The sequence below is a fragment of the Xiphophorus maculatus genome, chromosome 1, assembly GCF_002775205.1.
Source record: "Xiphophorus maculatus strain JP 163 A chromosome 1, X_maculatus-5.0-male, whole genome shotgun sequence".
Classification (NCBI taxonomy): Eukaryota; Metazoa; Chordata; class Actinopteri; order Cyprinodontiformes; family Poeciliidae; genus Xiphophorus; species Xiphophorus maculatus.
This window is the reverse complement of record NC_036443.1, coordinates 20,091,461-20,106,869: the sequence shown is the minus strand read 5'-3', so window position 1 is coordinate 20,106,869 and position 15,409 is coordinate 20,091,461. Positions and strand designations below refer to the sequence as shown.

Below are 15,409 nucleotides of genomic sequence, written 5' to 3'. Positions count from 1 at the left end.
ACTGCAGCACCCACTGTTAAAAATAGGAACTGCAGCATGTTGTTCATCTGTGGCAGCAGTATAAAATGCAGCACTTCTCATGCTGATGGCAGAACTTGCTCACAAAAGGACATGCACTCCAACACCGCCACAGATCAAGTGCGTTTGTGTTATATTTTCTATTCATCCAGAAACAGACACTTCTCAAACGGTGAGTGAACAATACACAGATTGATGACTGTCACAGTAAGTTGGTACATCAGAGCGAGGCCTGACTGTGGCCTGTCATTGTTTCTTATTGACTCACCACAATGATAGTGATGAGATGAGCCTGACCCCACTGTTACTGTTGTTCTCTGAAACAAGTGATGCTCTCTCTGTTTTTTGACTGTCTGACATTCAGCTGGGATTACAGTCTCTACCCAACTTGAATTGTTTGATTCTAGCAAACATAATCTTTTGGTTTTAAGGGAAGTTTTTCACAATATCTTAACAAAGTTGTGGGTTTTTCTTATGCAGAATAGCATTAGATGATGTAATATTTATTTACACATATTACAGTGCAAACTGGTCAGCTGTGGGTCTTCTTGCTTGTGTGCAAAAGAAGTATGTAAAAGTTGAGGTCTTGAGGTTTTTCAATTCGCAAAACTACAGCTATGGGGAATAAACCTTTTAACAGTTGAATAGAACATATGTAATTGATAATTTCATTATTTAATTTTAGAAAATAATAAGAATCCAAGGAACATGAGGTTTCACGGTGTCAAATATAATGTGAATGACATGAAAATGGTGCATCTACAAAGGGAAAATAGTCTGTTATTATCAAACCTATTCAAATTGTAATAATTGAGATTTCAGAATCCATGTAAATTACAAATGACCTGCATTTATTAACTGTATGTATTATTTATTAGTTTGCCTTGTTTAAATCTGATTCATTTAGATATTAACATTATCTACACAATTAGATGCGATTAAAACGGTATGATGTAAATGTATTCGGATGCACAAAGTCTGCACATTAATTCATGCTGACGCCTCATTAACTTATCAAGGGTGCATAGAAATGTTAAACAGTTATTCTAAGCAAAACGCTGCAGAAAGAAAGTTAGACAACTTTATCTTTAAACTACATTCAACAGCTCACAAAAGTGTGTTTTTTTGGCTCTTCGGTTGTCCCAGGGTGTTTACTTTTCTGCTGCTCATCATGCATGGCATTTTTATCGCCATCCAAACTTCTGACTGTCATTGGCGAACTCTAAATACTCCCATACAGCACTCAGATATTTAGACCCATTCAAATGTACCACTGCTGACTGTACCTCGGGGATTCTCCTCATGCTTTGCAACTTGGAGGGACAATTTTGTGACCCTTGTTAAATTCATTGTTTATTTTTAGGTAAATGAAAGATAAATTCATTGAAATTATATGCTGACCAAAAATAGTGATGTTTGCAGATTATTGTGGTCACCGATTATGTCAAATAGTCGTGGCATCAATGCTATGTTTAAGACAATCTGAAACCAAAATTATTCTGACTTCTTCTCTCTAACCTTTTACCTTAAGACAGAAAGGTCTTGGATGATTTATTGCTGCATCAATTTATTTGATATGTATGAATGGCTGAGAGTCCATAATGGATGGCTTGATGTGACAATGATGTAAATAACTATCCAGTAGCTTCTCATATTGGCACACTTGAATCAGTCTGCCTCTCCGAGACACTGTTTGTGGTGAAAATGGCTGCGATAACAGAAGACATTCTTTTTAAAGCACGCTGAGCTTCAAAAACATTGCCTTTTATCAGGGGACCTCCCATTCCAATGATTCAAACTCCCAGACACCTTCACTTTCATCTCATCTCTCTCTGCTGAGGTGAATACAAAGCAGTGCTTGGCTTGTGTGCTGCTGCTGTAAACTGACTGTTAGATGATTTATCATGTTGTTTTCTTCGTGTGAGGGATTTGTGTATGTTCACAGTCTGAGCACTGTGTCAGTTTATCTATTATGTATTGCCAGTTTATCTTTTGTATAATTTTCCAAATATAGAAACAGAAATAGAATATCTGTGTTTTCTTAACACTGCAGGTGTGGGATGGAGCAGGGCTTAGTTAAAGCTAGCTCATTATATAGTGCTTTGTGGACTGGATGTACCTTCAGGGATGCAGTATGAGCTGGCATACTGGAAAGACCAAAGTAAACATTCAGACATGAGAAGGCTTAGTGAGCTTATCCTTACAAAAATAAGAAAAAGTGCTAGATTATGGTCTGTATGTATCTGTGGTTTATCAACAGTGAGGAGAATATATTATTTAATTGTACAGTGAGAGTGGTTGAACCCAAAAAAGAGCCTTATTGCTTCGCTGATTCTTTGACTTCTCTTCCAAGACCATCATCAGGTTAACATTTTTATATCTTTGTTACACTATTGTGCTGCAACATACTCTTTTTACACATCAAATACTGAAGCCTATGGGATCTGCGGCAAATATTTTGCACGTGTAAAAAAAACTGTGATATGGACAATAAACTTAGAGATGCAAACTGCACATATATGTCGCTGCAATGGGATTGGTACGTGAATATTGCAGCAATGGCCCAATAATGAATCACTTAATTTCATACTGTACTATGCAGTTGCTTTGTCTGCACTAATTAAGATTCACTCAGTGACATGTCAGAAAAGCTTGAGGTGACTACAAATGCATGGGAGCCTGGCCTATTTTTTGGATGTTTTTGCTTACAGTTATTTGGCCATTTACAGCCATTTGTAGACTGTGTACAGAGCATTAAACTTTCATCCCCAGATGGAGAGGTAGTCATTAGTTGTGGAGACATTAAGGCAAAAGTAACTCCCTTGGCCCTGGCACAGCAGCAATACACCATTCATCTACACACACTCAATGCAAAATGTTCAAGGTTGGAGAACTTGATGTTTCAAAAAACTTTGAGTGTTTTTTTTTCATTTAGACTAAGTTTACACACTTTTATGTAAAATAACCTATTTGTATACTTTTGAGAAATATTTTGACAACAGTTTTCATTATGAATCCACAAAACCTAAAAAAACAAAAATACTAGTCAATAAAATTTTGTTAAATATGTTACAGACTCATTGAGCCTGATCATGAAATGTGAGAATTGTGTTAATAGTTCTCTGTGGGTTGGACATCTATTGGCATTTATCTGCTGGTCGAGGAACCACATTCACAAATACAATTCTTCAGTTGTTATTTCGATTTTGTTGTTGAAACATTTGTCTATTGTCCCCCATTGGTGTTTCTGTTTAGCGGAGAACTAATGAGTTCAAAATCCACTGGATGCATAATTCACAAAATTTTTGTGCCCAATAAGCCATTCAATAATTTCCCACGCTGTGTGGATAGAAAAATTCATCATTGTGTGAAAGACTCATTTTTGTGTACTTTGTTTCTACTCTGAGGATGAATAGGATCATTTAGTATAACTTAAGGCTGCTCAACTAGAGAAAAAAAAAATCTAAATTAATTTTGGACAATAATACAATCTTAGTTTGAGTTTGCACCACTCTATTTGTTCTACTTTGAAAAGGTAAATGATATTTTTTGCCAAATCCTGTTTTTGTCTGTCTCTATTTTTCTTAAACATTTTACGTTATAGACATGTTCCCCTACTAAGTGTAAAGCAAATCATATTGCTTATATATTTGCATATATAAAGTTTCAACAGTTCAATCACAAAATATTCAATTGCTTGTGTTGATCAATTTTGTTGAAAATACTACATAAATGTTTCACTAATACAGGATAGCAAGGATTTTGTGACATTAGGTGTTAAAATAATCTACCCATCAGTCATTTAAAAAATTTTATTGATGGGACCAATACAGCATCTCAGTGAAAAATACTTATCTGAGATTTAGTAGATCACATCCATATATAAACATATTATCAGACCTCCTGTGTTAAATATAATGATGTATATTTCATCAGATATATTTTCAGCATCAAGGAAGCCACAAGGGAAGCTGAAGGTGGTGAAATAACTTTAATAGTAATGCAATGTTTGTGTGAATATGTTGTTTTTGTAATCATTTGGACCAAAAAATATCAGAAGTGGAAGTCTTTTTTTTTCTTCATTTTTGGAGAGACTGTTTTTTTTTTTATTCTAAATTAACAATGCCATCAACCCAGCATGTCTGTTTTTTCTTCAAGCTGTCAAACAGTGGTATGTCTGAGTTAAAGCTGATATGTATTTGAAATATATACATGACTGAGTGTATTCTATGTTCCTTTAAGCACTTCTGCCGTGACTACAGATGAGATTCAACTTATGTGAACCATCTGCCTTGTCATTGTTTGGGTTTTTTCAATGTCAGAGACATAATATCCCCTGTCTCCACTGTTTGGTGTCAGCTTTCACCTACAAATTGATCTGACTGCACTGCAAATTACCACAGAGCACTAATTATTAATCACTACTTGTTCAACCAGTACGACCTTACAGGGAATTTGAAACTATGAAGTTGACTGAGAGTCTCAACGAAATTTTGAAAGGATTTACTGTTTACTATCTATGTCTATATTTAGTTTATGGTCCAACTGTGAAATTAGTAAAACACCAAGGAAATTATTACATACTGCAGCTAATCCAATAACCGCAGATCAGCAGATTTGAACAAAACCACAATTTTCATAGTAAATCCATACATTTACACCAAGAGCAAATTTACAGAATGAACATGAGTGCGCTGTTTAAGGTGACCTTTTTCTTGGACCTGGACTTGGCAGACTGCAGGTTCCCATGAGACAAAGCGATTGCTCAAGATGCAATCCTTGATTTAATTTCTTGACATAATATTTGCAGGCAGTGTGCTTCCAATGATGGTGCTGAATTACAATCACACCGTCTTCATTTCAGAGCCCCTCTTGGTGGCTCACACTCATCTCAGACAGCTGAAGGAATCTTGGGATGTAGCGACAGACTATCACGACTGTAGGTGCTAAGAAAACGTTTTGTTGTTCTTCAAACAATAATTCTGTTTTCATTGTCATTTGTGAATCATATTGATAGAAATTTGCATTTTCTCCTCCTGTTCAGGTACGACCCGTCCCCCTCGAGACGGAGAGGTCCCAGGGTTGGATTACAACTTCCTGTCTGTGGAGGACTTCCTACAACTGGAGGAGAGTGGCACACTACTGGAAGTAGGAACATATGAAGGTGAGGAGAACGGTGACAAAAATCAAAAGTGGCACTTCATGTGACTCACGATAGAGCAGGTGTCCTCATTCTCTACAGATCGGGTGAGCATAGCAGCCATCATATTTAGTTTTTTCCTGCATGTAGGCAGGCTGTAAGACAGTGTACTCAGTTGATTCTGATTAGACTGTGCATGATGGGAGGGGGAGATTCATCCAGGAGACAGCAGGTCTCTCCACATCTGCCCCTCTCACTCTGATTAGGACATCGTTGTGCAAGGCTAAGTCTCAGACTGACACAAACCTGTGTGTGTAAAACATGTGGGTGGTTGATTGTTTGTTGGGCTTTGCGTTATGCACTGCTAAGTCAGATTTGTGTGTTTGTGCGGGTGTGGGTGAGAGAGTGAGAGAGAGAGAGAGAGAAAATGTTACGACATTAATCTGCTTGGCACTGGCTCTGCTGTGTGTTGGCACGTTACTCTCTTTCACACAGACAATGTCAAATACCTGTCCACAGGAGTCCGTGGCACTCCACACATCAGCAGGCGGGCACAGTACAACAGATCTTTGATAGTTGGATGACTGTCCAAGACTCTCAGAGATAGTATATATATATATGTATACAGTATATATATACAGTATATCTCATAGTATCTGCATTAGCAAACCAGTCTGGACTCCACTTTAGTGTATACCAGAGGATACTATCGAGCAACCCTGAATAGGAGCACCTAGTTTACATACTTAAGATCAACATTAGATTATTTTTCTTCTTTTGCTCTTTCCTTTGGTTTGTTATTTTGTTTGTATTTCCTTTTAATTCATGTAAAGCACTTTGTGTTGCCTTGTTGCTGAAAATGCACTATATAAATAAAACTACCTTTACCTTTTATATGGCTTTATTCATAAATTTTTTGGAACAGATACGCCAAAGCTTCTTAGGCGTGGGCAAATAATTGGTCTGTGTAGCTTTGCAATAAAGCATTGCTGAGATAACTACCCTAAAATTAGCATGCATATTGTACTTTATCAGGTGTTTTTTAGGGGGGGAGAGATTAATCCTACTGAATAGTGAGTGGTCTCATTCAGTGAAGTAGCAACACAGAGAGAAGTGAATGGTGGTAAACCGAGACCAAATTTACAAACATCACGCAGGTTCTGTGTGCAAGTCATCGTAACAACTAATTTGGCTTTAACTAAACTCGGAAAGACAGTAATAAACAGTGTTCACTGTAAGCAAATATGATTCTACCTCAGAGTCAACGAAGGGTCACTACTTAATATTGAAACGACAGCCAGAGTTTAAAACCCTATTCATGTACTGGCAAACATTAATACTAATACTGAAAATTGCTGCCCTTGAGGATCTTAGTCATGAAAATCTAAAGTAGTTGTGGGTAATAAGTGCAGTGACACTCCAACAAAGTGGCCAAATATTAAGTTGGATTAGAAAAATATTTATTTCAGTCATTAGAGACGTGGCTTGGAATTTGGATAAATTACTTGTAAATATCTCTGGCCTACGCAACCATCATGTCATCCATCAGAGATGTGTGAAAGATCAAAGTGGTTGAAACATGTCGACTACTTTCCACTGAGTAAATTATAAATTTGCAGGATTTCCTGTTTGAATTTTGCACAATCAGCTCCCACATGGCTGCTTGCATGAAAGGACAAACATGCATGCACATGCATGGTTGAGGCAGTCTGATCGTTCATAAAATTGGTAATGCAATAATAATAATAATTTTGCGACAGACTGGCGACCTGTCCAGGGTGTACCCCGCCTCTCGCCCGGAACGTTAGCTGGAGATAGGCACCAGCACCTCCTGACCCCACTAGGGACAAGGGTGTAAGAAAATGGATTAATGGATGGTTAGATAATAATAATAACCTAAGTTTCAGCTTGATCAAACCAAATATTGTAAGTTGAGCCACAATGCTTTCAGGGTTTTTATAGTACAGACATAACACAAACGGGAACACTCTGGGTTTCTCACCAGCTGCTTATTTCTCGGGATTGTAGACACACTGTAGTCCGACTTCGTGTCTCTTACTCTCCACACAAGATTATGTGCAGATCCCCTGGCTGCTTTTTCTTTGTCCCCCTGCACTGCCTGTTTTTATCCCTGGCTTCTTTTCTTCATCCCCTTCTCTCTCCCTCTCCGTCTTTCAAGCATGCTAATGTTCTCCTTGTTGCCTAGGTAACTATTATGGGACCCCAAAGCCTCCAAGGCAGCCCATCATTGGGACAGTGACTCTCAGTGATGAGGGTTCCCATCCGTCTACCCCGAAGCGCACCAAGTCCTACCATGACATGCAAAAAGTCCATGTAGTGCCTGCTGACGATGACGATGACGACCAGGCCACGGAAATGAACAACAGTTTTACAGGTGAGGGCATTGCTGCACCCCTCCTGTCTCTTTGTGTTTGTCAAAGTGCATGATTGTTTGGCTCTCTTGGTCTCTGCATGTGTAGTGTTCTCCATCCCTGCTGAGTTTCCTAAACAACTCGTACTTCTTTTGGGATGCCCTTTAAGTGCATATATGCAAGAACATGATGAGGACTGCAGAAGGAGAGTGTTGGTGTTTGTGGTTTGCTCCTCTGTTGTAGGATTATGGGTGTCTGGCAGTTACATCATGTTTTTGTGATGAAGAATCTTTTCCTCCCAACACTGCCATCTGCCTGTGAGGAGGTTGTGGTGGAGATGAATTCCATACCACATCACTCACATCCTTATTTATTCTGATTCTATTCTGCCTCAACCTTTATGTTCTTCTAAATCCTACTCAATAAGTCGACTAAATGTGTTGCATTTCTGCATCTGGCAACAGAAGAGTTTTTAATGTCTAATGTTTTACAGACTGATACTTGCAAACAATTCCAAAGATAACTGCTAAAAATCTCATTTGTCAACTTTTTTTTGCATTTTATGACATCACAACCACAAAATTTTTGTATTTATTGGGATTTTATGTGACAGGTAACACAAAGTTTGTCTGTCGATGCAATTTATATGAATGTATTCAGCAAATGCTGTGCAAATGAAATACAAATGTATTAGGTATTTACATGTAGAAAATATTATTTGTTCATTACATAATCATGCTCTACTTAGTTTGATAGTACCGTACATTACATACAATCCCAGTATTAAACTTGTCCCTGTAATGTGGAGAAAATATAAAAAAGACCAAGGGGTATGAACACTCTTGCAAACAACTGTATTTCCCTTGCTTGTCTTCAACCTGTTTTAGTGTGAGGGACATCTGCTTTTATTTTCTTTCTTCTTTGATGCTTTAAATCTTTTCACTCAGTTTATCCCCCTGCCGGGCTGCCTGCGTCACATTTGCATTTGAGCAGCCAGTGAAAGGCCTGGAGAAGTGTTGGAGTTTATCTAGCCAAAATGGGGGAAGCAAGTGGGAATAGGGGTTGGTCTAGCCTAAATTGAAAAACACTTACTGCTAGAGAGGTAAAATGGGTGGGGGTCAAATTGAGTTAGGGACCTTTGCTGTAGGAATTAACATATCCTGTTACTCCTTTACTTCCACTAGCAATAAGCTAGAGGTAAACTGGGGGAAGGGAATTTCTGGGAGCTTGATGTGACTGAAGTTGCATGAAATTAGTGAGCATGTCTGTTTCTTCCATCTTGCATGCACAAAACAAACTATGATTTTTTTTTCTCCTGTTTCTCTTGTTCCATGTCATGCTCATTGTGTCACCCAGGATCCTTAGTGCGTAGTCTGTTCCCCTCTCCTTTGTTGTGCACAGGTAACCCTAACGACCAGGACGAGAGCCGCAGCGGCATCCTCCGGCCGTACCCCGTGCGTGATAATGCTCTACCCTGTGGTCTGAACAATGCAGCCACTTCCACTGCAGAGAGCGGGCAGCAGACACTTGCAGAGCCCCAAGTCTCTCCAGAGGACCCTCTGGGACCGCTGCCCGAAAACTGGGAGATGGCCTACACCGAGAACGGGGAACTGTACTTCATAGAGTATGTATCCACATTTTGAACTGTTTAAAAGTTGTGTCTATTGAACACAGCCTTGGCAGTGCCTGAGTAAGTCTTTCTCTTTTTAGCCTCTGCTGTATGTGTTTGCACTCTGTTTTATTTCCACTTTTGCTGCTTTTGTTGGCCAATTGGCCTGTCTTTCACAATGATTTGGTTTGTCGGCCTGCCCAGCCCCCTGGGCGCAACCGCTTTCCTGTTAATCCCTGCATGTCCCAAGCTCAAAAGGAGATCACATCCTGATTACCTGACTACCTCCACCTCTCTGTCCTCTGCAGCACGGCAAAGACTCTCCACCAGGACATGGCTGTGTGTTTTCAGAGCTTGTATGTTAATTTCTGCTATCACCAAATTACAATTTGTTTTCACCTAGCAGTAGAGACAAAAAAATCAGGTTGTTTATGGTTTCCTTTGCCTGTGTCCCCAATGTTCTTCCGTGTTTGCAGCAGGCGGCGTCTGTCCTCTGCAAACTTGCTGACATATTTTCTTTTTTGTCTAATTTTTATTGATGTGTTCAGGTGCCCCTGCTGTGCTTTGATATGACAGATTGTCTGCTTGCTGCTGAATTATTGTGTTGTGTTGTTTATTTCCTCAGCCACAACACAAAGACCACATCCTGGCTGGATCCTCGATGTAGAGACAAAGCCCCCCGGCCTCTGGAAGAGTGTGATGATGATGGTAAGTCTCCAAACATTATTTAGAGCATTACATTGTATATGCACAGTTCTGTGTAGTGGTTTAAAGACATTATGGGCTCTCAGTCGTAGGTCTCCTCTTGTGTTTTGAGTGATGCCTTTGTTGATTTCCAATAATGTTTTCAAGCTTTGATTTGGTTTCTTTTGCAACATTTCATGTGTTGGGAATGTGTCATAGATTTCTCATGAGGCTACTGTCACTGGAACTGACATATTCCTTAATAGTAATAAAGTAGTGCTTTATGAAATCCAAATGACACTTGAGTTATGTGCAGTGTTGTGAAATTGCACCATCAAGTGGTGAAATAAAAAGGAAACGCTGCACTACTTCAGGTTCCTAAAAGGCTGCTGTAATATTTTAGATTAACCCATTTCTATGGGTCTCCTATTCCCCTGCTTTTCTTTCTCTGGATTGTCACTTCATTTCTTATTTGCTCTCGATTCCTCCATTCCTAACCAACTTTTTTTCTGTCATACATACTTTTTTCTATTCCTCATTTTTTTTCATCTGTGTTTCATCCTGCTTTCAATATTGGAGAAGAAGGGATACATACAGAAGACCTGGAGAGTGATCTAGGTACGGTTTTATGATTCTGTGTTTAAACTGTAACATATTACACAGGATTTTTTTTCTTATTCAGGTAGACAAAATAGAGAAAAAGGCAGTCATCAAAACTCTTGTCTTTTTTGTAATCTGTTATTCCCTTATGTATTTTTGTTCTTTGAGACATTGTTTTGACATATAAACTTCGCACAAAAAGTACATTTGTGTTTAATTGAATATTTCTTTGTTGTATTAATGTGTGTTGTAATAAATCCTTTTCATATAAATGAAAAAAACTACTTAAGTCACCTTGAATAGTGCCACAATTGTAAGGAAATGTATTAGTTGTATGTTGAACATCTGTTTAGAAGTTGCACTTATGGAAAAACTGCAAATTTTTGCGTATTCTGCTACTGATTGTTATTTGGTGGTGTTTATTGGATTAGGATATGAGTGTTTGAAGAAACAAAGCTCATTGACAAATTACCAGATTATGCATTTAACAAGTATTAACATCACTAGAAGACAACAGTTATGTACAGTGTCCTCATTGCACATTCAAGTTTAGTTTATAATTTAATTTGTCAAAAAAAACTAAACATTTTCCAGTTCAGGGGAACCCAACTGGTTGCATAGAGTCATTGACGCGAAGTATTCACTCCTCCTGGACAACCACGTAATGACGGTATACAATCGCTTGCACTGTCGTGGACTTTAAAGTAATCCTTCATACTGTGCGTGCATATAGTGACAGTGGAGAGGAGAAATTTCACTTTAAAAGAAAGAAACTTCCAGTAGAACCTGGCTCAGTACGATCAGCCATCTGCTACAACCAACTGGTGGTTTGAGAAGACAAAGCAGAATGTGCAAAAAAGAAACAGAAAAACTACCACAGGACTACTTATGTTAATGAAAAGTAAAAAGTTACTAGCAGGAGAGGGAGAACATTTAGCTGTTGGCAGTATTGTCTCAGTCAATGGCTCCCTCCAGGATTTTGTTACAGCTAAAGAGAACATCATACCAGCTGTAGAAAGTTACAAGTCATCCAATGTGGTTGTGTTGGTTAGTCTTGCACAAACAGCGTGCTCAATCTGATCCCAGGAGTGTTCAGCTCCTGCAGGAGTGCCTGCAGTCCTGCAGTTCATCAGGACTGCAGGCAGATCATTCCATCCTCCCCACTCCCAAATTCTGGAGGATCTTTCTGATAAATACTGATCTATAGGGACAGCCATTGGGATCTTAAAAGATTTAGTTCAGTCACTGAGAATAAAGCCAGTGATTGCCGCTGATTACAGAATCTCATCTTGATATTTATCAGCATTTAAATTTTCAACGTTGACAACTTGTCTTATTGTAAGGGGAAGAGATTCCACCCCACACATCAATCTGCTTCAACCAAAAGCTGTGTGGCTTTGACAGAAAGTATTTCATAATTTTTTATATATATATATATATTTTTTAAGGACGCAACACACATGCTCAAACCTGCTACTTAAAGTGCAAAGGGATATTTCTCTCAATTGTGGCATCATTTGAAGCAATTAAACATGTCTTGTAACGGTATATAATTTGACATCAAGAAGCATATTTACTACCAAGAAAAAGTCAACCAAATACAGATTTCCTTACTTCGTGTGCTAAGTTTATGTATTATTTTGAATCACCTGGTGTGGCCACATATACAATAGATATAAGTATGGTCTATACCAGGGGTAAACTTGAACAGCTAGTCGGGACAATGTGCCCTAACGAGAAAGACTAAGGGAAAAAATGGGTTTACATATGTTTATCATTTGAATGAATGTTACATTGACTTTAGACTTTTGATGACTGATTTGAACAAACATTCTTTCAGCAGAATCGTAAAACAACACAACACTGAAGTTGTTAAAAAATATAATTAGTTTTAAACAAGTTTAACTCATTCTGGTTTTGATCAAAACCACAGAATCTCAAAAATTGTACAAGTGGTCTCAAATATTTTCCTACATCCTACCTAATTTTTGGTTTTATGTTCCTTGGAAAGATGCACCTCAATTTTTAAACCTACTATGTAGCTACTGGCACAATTCCAGCTGAACATTTCACACAGCTTCTAAGCATAGTTTAAGATGTCACATCGAAAATGAAGGATGCTCACACTGAAAAGAAAGCAAATCTTCTATAATTAGTCCAGCTCTTTATTTGTTCTGCGATGTTTATGACTGTGTAAAAAAAACCTTTTTTATCTCTCCATTTTTTGTAAAATTTTAGTTATAACAAAAGTAATTATTGTAGCCATAAAGAGCATAATGGTTCTTAAACAAATGGAGTGTACTTTCACTAAACTAATAAAAATGAAACATGGATCCATTAAAAGTTGTAATTGTTCTTGACGTCCAATCTGTTCTTGCCATAATCTCATAAAATACAGTAGTAAAATGGTTGTAAAGTAAGTTGTTGTTGGTTGTAATTTTGAGGACATATTTTTTACTAGTTCAACTTCGATAAAATAGCATTCTCTGGGGGCGTGCTGTGGTGGCGCAGGGGGTTAGCACGCCCCACGTTTGGAGGCCTTATTCCTCGACACTGACGTCGCGGGTTCGACTCCCGGTCCCGACGACCTTTGCCGCATGTCTTCCCCCCTCTCCTCACCCTCCTTCCTGTCTGCCTACTGTAGAAAAAATATGAGCCACTAGCGCCGCAAAAACTCTTCAGAGAAAAAAATGGAAAAAATAAATAAATAAAATTAAATAACATGTTCTGACAAATTCGCTGGAAGCAGAAAGACAAATAAAGATCACTGTACCCCCACCACTGGTCTTATCTCATCTGTGCTAATGACTGAGATAAGAGTGTTTATGTTTAATGCTGTGTGCTCTCTGTATTCCAGAGCTGCCTCCAGGATGGGAGAGAATAGATGACCCGGTGTATGGAGTGTATTATGTTGAGTAAGTTAATCACCTCATTGACGCATCACTTCACAAAGACAAACGTGGGTTCTGCCACTTTTAAAGTCTTCTTGCAAATCTGGTCATTCTTTTCCATAAAACATACTGGTGAAGGGTTTTTTTCTGACATTACAGGCAAAATTATGTTTTATATCACTGTGATTTCTTTCTTTACCCTATGTTTGTCTTTCAAAGCCATATAAACAGGAAGACCCAGTATGAGAACCCAGTGTTGGAGGCGCGGCGTCAAAAAATCCTGGAACAGCAGCAACCGCCGCAGCCTCCAGAAGGTGAGCGGTATATCCGAGGTTCGTTTCCTGCCCATTTCTTTCTTTCTTCATGTCTGTCGGCGTCATGTCTTTCTTGTTCGTCTGGTGTTTGCCAGGAGTTTGGCCAGAATTTATTATTCCTCATTATCCTGTTTTTGTTGTTGTTTTTAACATGTTCTCTCCAAATAATGTTGCAGTTAAAAAAAATAAGGTTTTCCAAATTTTGCTACTTGTGGTTTTACCAAAATTAAGCTGGCCCAAGTCCTGGTGTTGTCTTTAAAGTTCAGGTTTTAATTTATGTGTTTTTTAGCCATAACTACCATTTTGTATTTGATCATTGCAGTATCACATCATTATAAACAAAGGGGGGATGTTCACTTTATCTCTGTTGTTGTAAAACTGTGATGTTTGAACTGAATACTACTTGTACTTATAATTTTAGTGAATGTGCAACTTGTATATTATCAAGAATGTCACTAATTTCAATAATTGGATTCAAAAAGAGACATTTGTGATTTTTGTTTTTGCTTATTTTGATGATAATGGCTTATAGAAAGAAATGTGAAAAATGTGGATAAACAAAAACGGGGCACTGGATGTTGTAGCGGACTTGGCCGCCCTTTGTTCAATTCCCAACTTGAGATCTTTGAACTTGTTCTGTCTGGTAAATGCCAATAAAGCCACTAGTGCCACAAAGACGTTTTAAAAAAATAAATAAGAACAAAAATTCATTTGTTTAATTCAAAAGTGGCCACCTACTGAAAAGTATATCCATTTACTCTACAGGATGTACATTCATTACTCTGTCAGGTCTCCTAGTGTATGAATTCCTGCATCATTGAGATGGAGGCGATTAGCCTGTGGTTCTGCTGAGGTGTAGAAGAAGCTCAGGTTGCTTTAACAGCAGCACTCAGCTCATCTGCACTGTGGATTCTGGTGACTTTCATCTGCTGCTGGATTATACTACTTAGTTTCTCTCTACTTAGTTTTTCTTTTGTCAAGATTCAGCAGGTTCCACGTCCTGCTGCGAAAATTAATCAGCATGAAGTGGTTTAACATTTCCTGTTAACAGCTGTGCTGACTTCGGCTTTATTAAAACACGTTGGCCCAACAATACCATGTACCATGATTCCCAAAGCATTGCTGACTGTTGAAACATTCCCTGTTACTGTGAGATCTTGATTTTGTAATGAAATGCAACATTTACATCCATCTAAAAAGAGGACTTTGGAACCCTGAGCAACAAGTCAAACCTTTTCCCTCATTCCTTTCCCAGGTAACATAGTCCTGGTATTGACTTTATTCAGCAGCAGCACCTTATCAAAAGGACTAAAATGATTGTAGCCTGTCTCCTGGATCTGTCAGTGTGTGATGCTGTCTGACACTCTGACTTAGGCTTCTGAAACTCCCACAAACTCTTAAAGTGTCTTTGCCTCACAGTCTTAAAAAGCCTGAAGTTATCCCAGTTGCTTGTGCACCTTTGTCTACATTTTCTTTTTAGCCTTTCTAATCATTTGCTTCGATGATGCATTCTGAGAACCGTAAGGTTCTTCAGCAGTACCTTTTTTGGGGCTTTCTCTACTTTTGGGGGAATGTCAAGCAGTTCTTCCCCATGATTGTGTAGGCCAAACCATCTTGTATTAGAAATCTCTTCTTAATGGTCTTGAGTGATATTTAATTTTTTCAGAAAAATGTGAGCTTTAAGCCATAATCATCAAAATGAATCAGTTAAGCCCTTGAAATATTTCTATGTGTAATGAATCTATACAAGTTTCACTTTTTTAAATAGTTACTTGAATAAA

At 38.3% G+C, this 15,409-nt stretch overlaps 1 protein-coding gene across 19 annotated transcripts in view; it reads left to right on the top strand.

Moving 5' to 3' along the window:
• The window catches only part of LOC102229610 (membrane-associated guanylate kinase, WW and PDZ domain-containing protein 1-like), a 102,940-nt gene that overhangs the window by 54,393 nt on the left and 33,138 nt on the right, over window positions 1–15,409 (top strand). For 4 of the 19 annotated variants that reach the window (XM_023340495.1, XM_023340526.1, XM_023340489.1 and 1 more), the window contains exons 3-10: window positions 5,063–5,182; window positions 7,365–7,553; window positions 8,887–9,154; window positions 9,448–9,495; window positions 9,765–9,847; window positions 10,403–10,441; window positions 13,281–13,338; window positions 13,534–13,646. In XM_023340495.1, the coding sequence (XP_023196263.1) occupies window positions 5,063–5,182; window positions 7,365–7,553; window positions 8,887–9,154; window positions 9,448–9,495; window positions 9,765–9,847; window positions 10,403–10,441; window positions 13,281–13,338; window positions 13,534–13,646 (918 nt within the window). The remainder of the gene's footprint in view (window positions 1–5,062; window positions 5,183–7,364; window positions 7,554–8,886; window positions 9,155–9,447; window positions 9,496–9,764; window positions 9,848–10,402; window positions 10,442–13,280; window positions 13,339–13,533; window positions 13,647–15,409) is intronic. The other 15 variants (XM_023340602.1, XM_023340517.1, XM_023340578.1 and 12 more) reach the window with 12 other exon arrangements.